At 40.0% G+C, this 6916-nt stretch overlaps 1 protein-coding gene across 1 annotated transcript in view; it reads left to right on the forward strand.

Annotated features, from left to right (window-relative positions):
* The window catches only part of LOC310965474 (keratin, type II cytoskeletal 8-like), a 6120-nt gene extending 285 nt beyond the window's left edge, over positions 1–5835 (forward strand). Inside the window, exons 1-9 of the mRNA XM_083939089.1 lie at positions 1–232; positions 1706–1914; positions 2565–2625; positions 2771–2866; positions 3010–3174; positions 3277–3402; positions 3520–3740; positions 3863–3903; positions 4976–5835. The exon at positions 1–232 is cut by the window's left edge and continues 285 nt beyond it. Of these exons, the coding sequence (XP_083795215.1) occupies positions 1–232; positions 1706–1914; positions 2565–2625; positions 2771–2866; positions 3010–3174; positions 3277–3402; positions 3520–3740; positions 3863–3903; positions 4976–5268 (1444 nt within the window). The 3' untranslated portion in view covers positions 5269–5835. The remainder of the gene's footprint in view (positions 233–1705; positions 1915–2564; positions 2626–2770; positions 2867–3009; positions 3175–3276; positions 3403–3519; positions 3741–3862; positions 3904–4975) is intronic.
* The last annotated feature ends 1081 nt before the right edge of the window (positions 5836–6916 follow it).

Here is a 6916-nt window from a genome sequence, read left to right on the forward strand (position 1 = left end):
GGGGTCTGCACAAAGAGGTGGTGGAGTAGAGTTTGGCTATGTGGGCTTTGGTGGAGGTATGGGAGGTGGCATGGCCAATGAAGTGATGGCCCCCATCACAGCGGTGACAGTGAACAAGAGCCTGCTGGCACCCCTGAACCTGGAGATTGACCCCAACATCCAGGTGGTCCGCACCCACGAGAAGGAGCAGATCAAGACCCTGAACAACCGCTTTGCTTCCTTCATTGACAAGGTCAGTTAACTTGAGACTTGAGATGTGATATGAAGGATTAAAACATCATTGTGCTAACAGGATGTTTTGTGTTTTACAACATTAAAACTATAGGGAACATTGCAACAATAGCATTAACAAACAGCACATACGCTATGTTGCTTTATGCGTTTTTGTTTCTGATGTCATGTTAGTTCCTATGACTGTTGGGTTAAAGCTATTAAATCCCACATAAAGCAGTAAAAAAACTCAAGAGGAAATTAGTGTATCACAAGCCAGAATAGCTCAAGGTGAAAGAGGTCTGATTTCACAATGGAGATCATCCTTGAGAAAATCCCTGGGAAAACAGTATGTATAAAAAAAAACCATGTGCATTGATACTGTGGAGGACACAGGCTGTTTTGAGCTTCCTTTGAACTCAGGTAACAGGTTTAACTGGGATGCAGAGCACATACAGTACAGGCCTGGGGTAAAGAGCATTACACTTTTGGCTTTAAGGGGTACATCGCAATGTGAGCGATATCCTGCAAAAAGAGATTTAGTGGTTAAGAGAGTAGATAAAGTGACAGGCATTCTTGTTTCACAAAAAATATTTTGTGTTGTGTTATTTTCACATTTTGTATGAACCACTTACAGAAGAAAAAAATAGTGGGCGTGGTTGGAAAAGCTTTGCATGAGTGAAATAGATCATTAGAATATAAATATCAACTGAACACTCTCAGTACTAATCTAAAAAATACAGACTGTATGAGACTGTATGATAATCAATAAAGATAGTTTCTAGACAGTAGTATAAATCCCTGTAGTGCACCCACGATCGAAAAGAGATTACTGAAACAGTTATCTCACAACACAAAGCTTGCACTCTTTTCCACCTGAGATTGATCAGATTCTTAAGTTATCGCCCATTGTAGCATTCTTGTTTAAGGGGGCACCCTGGAGCAATGTAGAATAGAAGATGTAAATCATTCACTTTGGTTGTTCAGATCATAAAACAAAGCCCACATACCATCGTGGTATGACATACACTCACACAGAGCTGTGTGTCTCCCATCATGTTTGCAGAGTGGTAGCAGGACCCCACCCAGGGTCAGGGTGCTCAAAAGAAGAATTGTAAAGGGGAAGTTGGGAAACAGTGCCTCTTTGTGTTGAAATGTGGCACTATGAGTGAGAATCGAGTGAGGAGTAATTGATGTGACACTCAGAGTGTGTTCGAGGTGGGAGAAGCTCAATCAGTCGATCTTCATCAGCAAACAAAGTGAATCCATTCATGTTTTTGACCCACACCCACCTTCTCTTTAGATTTTTCTGTAAACACCACATATGTCTCACTGTCCACAACCCACACTCATTATAGTTATGTATTTTTGGCATGTGCAGTATCATCATCCCATTCTTTTACTATCACTCAATAGTTTCTGTATGATCCACAGGTACAGAACAGATTATTTGCCTCTTTTTTAATTGATCATTTATTTACCTTTCTGCCTGCAGGTACGCTTCCTAGAACAGCAAAACAAAATGCTTGAGACCAAGTGGAAACTTGTGCAGGAACAGACAACATCTCGCTCCAACATCGATGCCATGTTCGAAGCGTACATTGCCAACTTGCGTAAGCAGCTAGACAACTTGGGTCATGAAAAAACCAAACTGGAATCCGACCTGCATCACATGACGGGCCTGGTTGAGGACTTCAAAATAAAGTGAGTGAAATGGTGTTATCCTAACTCCTTAAACTACAATAATCGATCTTGTAGACTCTGCTGTTCCCTTCAGCTCTACAGATAATTTTGATGCCTTTCAGCTTTATTGTAGAGTTTTGGTTCACTCTCACAGCTCTAATTTCAGTTGCGGCAGGCAGATGTTTTCATACAGAGCTGTCAATATATATATTTACTGAAATCTAATTTTTCTTTTTACTTACAGAAATCTATTACTTTAGATTTGGTTGTGGCAGAGGGAATCACATCTTTAATGTTTAATTTAAAGTTGCACTTATCTGTTATTTAGGTTTTTTGAACCGGTTATTTGAACCATGCTACGTTGTATTGATTAAATATGAAGACAAACACAGCAATAATCTACTTTATAATTCATTATACATGAAGACATGACTAACCTTATACATAATGAGATGTAACCAGTTTTGGTTGGTTGTTTCTGTTGTCTCCAAGACAAATCATTTTATTACAGGTTTTAGATGTAACTTTGGATTACATTTTTTCACTGTGTGCATGTGCATGTCCCACACATGGACCAGATGAAATTTAAGATTAATGTAATTTTGTAAATTATTTGAATTAATTCTGATTTCAAAGGCAAATATACATCTCAAAATGATCTCTTTTGTCAGGTATGAGGATGAGATCAACAAGCGCAACGAGTGTGAGAACAGCTTTGTTCTCCTGAAGAAGGTCTGTTTAGCTTTTGTAACATGTTCTTGATGTTGAAACTATAATTAGCCTTTGAGAATAATGAGCCTACACAACAACCTTTGTACATCAGGGCCGGGGCTTCGTGCAACAATGAATAGTCTCAATGTTTTCCTCTCCTGTGCAGGACACTGACGCAGCCTACATGGTCAAAGTGGAGCTGGAAGCCAAACTGGACGGGCTCTCTGATGAGATTGAGTTCCTGAAGCAGATCTATGATGCAGTAATGACCTTATTTCACTTTTCAGTGACACAGAAGTGAATAAGTGATTAAGCTGTAAATAACATCTTAAAACAAAGAGCATTTTTAAAACTATACTTAGTTATGCCCTCTTATTCTCTGCTTATTTTAATTACCCTGTGTAGGAAATCAGTGAGCTGCAGGGCCAGATCAAGGACACATCAGTTGTGGTGGAGATGGATAACAGCCGTAACCTTGACATGGATGCCATAGTCGCTGAAGTGCGTGCCCAATATGAAGACATCGCCAACCGTAGCAGAGCTGAAGCTGAGTCATGGTATCAGACTAAGGTCAGACCACCGTGATATCATGTCAAATTAAAACACCAGGTGTCACAACTTAAATTCCTGGATAATCATGTTGCATGTTTGACTTGTCCCTGTCTGTACCAGTATGCAGAGATGCAGCAGTCAGCAGGTAGATATGGTGACGACTTGAAGTCAACGAAGGCTGAGATCGCTGACATGAACCGCAGGATAATGAGGATCCAGTCTGAAATTGACATGGTTAAATCACAGGTAAGACATGCAGATTTCAGATTTTTATATAGAGTAAAACTGTGTTATTGGAACCTGGCCTGAAAATCTGATGTTTGAACTACACTTCACTCTTTGCTTCTCCTTATCTTCTGTTAGCGAAACAATTTGGAAGCTCAAATCGCAGAGGCTGAGGAGCGCGGTGAGTTGGCAGTGAAGGACGCTAAACTCCGCATTAGAGACCTGGAGGAAGCTCTCCAGAGGGCCAAGCAAGATATGGCCCTTCAAGTTCGCCAGTACCAGGAACTGATGAATGTGAAGCTGGCTCTGGACATTGAGATTGCCACCTACAGGAAACTGCTGGAAGGAGAGGAGTACAGGTAAGATGCTGCTGTAACAGCACCACCCTGTGGAGACAATGAGAAATATCTTCTTTGCTGGAATATAATTGTGTATATTTTTCTCGTGTTCTGCTTGACTCTGACATTTTTTCCCCCTTCAGGTTAGCAACTGGAATCAAGACCAATATATCCAAGCAGACTTGTAAGTTCATGTTCAACCTGTCATCATCATGTTGGTTTATTTCCAAATTACAGTATAAACCATGAAAACTGTATAAAAATCAGGAGACAAATCCTCATATAGTCTAACAGGATAATTCTTGTACAGGGTCCCAGGCAACAACATAATAAATGTCACAATATATGATGAATACACTCTGCGACAACTCTAACAACCAGTTGACACAGACACATACAGTCAAAGGAAGCAGCATTTTTTTTTTTGTTAATTCTTATGTTTTTGGAAACAGAAGCCAGGTTTAGAGAATAAATGCAAGAAATACCAAAACTGTTTTTCCATTTGCAAAACACCAACTGCATGCTCCGAAAGCAATGCATTGGTGTCTAAAAGGCAAAGCTGTCATTTACATCGGGTTGTCCATATCTATTGTAATATTATCTCTGGTCAGACACCTTTCATTAAATTGTTTATGTGACAAACCCAACCTTGGCATTACTGTCGTGATGCCATCGTTGGGGATATGTTGGACATTAGTTTTCCCTCTTACTGTAAGATTTTTGAGCAGAACTTTTGCACACCTATAAATCGACAAGTACATACAGTAGGGTGTATTGACCATATAGAACAAAAGACTCACAGACAGAGTCTTCTTCAGTCGTAGTCAGAGATATCACATACAATAACAACAACGTTTTCGGTATCAACAGAGGTTCATCCGGTTATTTGGTCAGTTAGTTTGCATAGACCTCTGCAATTTCCCAGCTTGGGATCAATAAAGTATTTCTATTCTATTCTATTCTAAATTGCACATGGGAAAGGGTAGTGTTTTCTACCAGAAAAGGTTTATTTAATCCGAAACCACTATCTTTTCCTAAACTTTACCAAGTAGTTCTGTTGCCTAAACCTAAGAAGATTTTCTGGTCAACTTCTTCCATGTGCACTTCTAAAAAGTAAAAAAACCCTGAAGCCTTTGTAGCTACAAATAGATATTTAGATCATTACAAATGTGTACATATTAATGTCTCCTCTTTTATCACAATTTTCCACTTCTGTATCCATGTTTAATTATGTCAATTTACTTCTGAATGTGCAGCTATGAACTACAACGCCTATGGCCTGGAGAGCTCCCGGACACCGTCCTACGTCAGCTGCTCCTTCGGTGGAGTCAAGGCCAGCAGCGGTTCCATTGCCGCCCCCGAGTTAGCAACAGTGAAGAGCACCACAGTCACCAAGACAGAAACAGTGGTGATCAAGACTGAGGAGAAGAAGGAGGAGCAGGAAGAGCAGAAGCAGGAGGTAGCAACCGAGAAGCCAGCTGCTGTGGAGGAGAAAAAGCAGGAGCAGGAGCAGGTGGAGGCTGAAGCTGAAGCTGTGGCTCAGGAGTGATGTGTTGGTTCCTGTTTTTTCAGATTGATGATTTTAGTCTTGGATGTTAAGAAAAAGCACACTGACTGTTTTATTTTCCATTTCTTTAATGATTCTGTCACCAAGTTGCCTTCACCAATTATAGTTTCTGCTGTAAGAGGTGTAAACACCTTCAGATATCCTTAATGAAGAGGCGCTAATGAATGAGTCTTTGTTCATGTTTCTGAAAACTTTTAATAAGTTCTTGACTGTCAGCAGTAGTCTGTCATTGTCCATGACTCAGTGATCACTGCACCACACTTGTTTAGTCAGCAGGTGGAACTGTTGTATGTGTTTTCCTCTGCTGCTCTATCTCGTTGTTTGAGTAACTCAAAACCCTGCTGTCACCTGAAGTGTAATCGCCTACTGCTAAAGGAGTTGTGGGAGAAAAAAAACATTGCCATGCTGGACTCTTTGTTAAACCTGCTGTACCTACTTAAACAGTTAAGTATGACGAAAAAAATATGTCACAAGTCTCAATGCCTGCTTTTTTGGTGTGCAAACACCTGGAGTCCTGTTTGCTCGACAATAAATCTTCTTCAAACAGTATGTTACATGTTGTTCTGTTTTGCTGGATTTTAAGGTTTCATAAAAGTTTTAAGTTTTATGTAGTCGCACTTTTAAAAAAAGAAAAGAAACGTCTGGCCTTTTCTTTTAAAATAAAAATGTGAGAACACAATAGACACAAAGACAATGTGTTGGTAAAATATTTGTAATGTAATTCTGAAGGGACTTGCTATGTAGTTATTTTAGTGGGTTGACACACAAACACACACACACACACACACACAGAGACACACACACACACACACGCACACACACACACACACACACACACACACACACACACACACACGCACACAAACACACACACACACACACGCACACAAACACACACACAAACACACACACACACACACACACACACACACACACACACACACACACACACACACACACACACACACACACACACATAATTTTAACAGAGTTCAACGAGGAAAACATACATGATTTTCTACACATTTCTCTGACAAGTCCATACTCTGCCTCAGTCATTGTACACGATAATTGCAGGGCTTTCTCTTTAACAGAATTAAACGCATTCCTATTAAATGTCAGCAAATGTCAGCAGATGTCACGTTCCCAACACCTTTATTCACTTTCTGTAAAAAGGTTTTTATCTAAACTTTACACACAGAATATACAAAACAATATAATCCAACTATTTTATCAAATCTAATTCAAATACAGAGTATTGAGGGATTCAACACGATGATTCATGCCAAAGCTTATACAGTATGTATGAGAGTCTGAGCTTACTGAACTAACATCTCATTTATCAGAGGAATAATGTATTTTTCTCTTTCAGCAAATGCTTACTTAGGAGTCTTTTGCAGCCCTAGAGGAACAGGTTTGAACATGAATTGTGGGTGGGGGTGCCGCACCCAAGGCTATACAGCCTCTCATGAAGTTGACGCCCCATCCCACCGTTCTTAACAGAAATCTGGCTGCTGACGTAGACCAGGGCAGACTGAGGCATTTTCTGGTTTGAAGGCTTGATTAGTTAACTGCATAAATTTGATATCACAGAGAGCAGTCTATACACACAGATATGTTCACAACAATA

Source organism: Echiichthys vipera, assembly GCF_963691815.1.
Source record: "Echiichthys vipera genome assembly, chromosome: X".
Lineage (NCBI taxonomy): Eukaryota > Metazoa > Chordata > Actinopteri > Perciformes > Trachinidae > Echiichthys > Echiichthys vipera.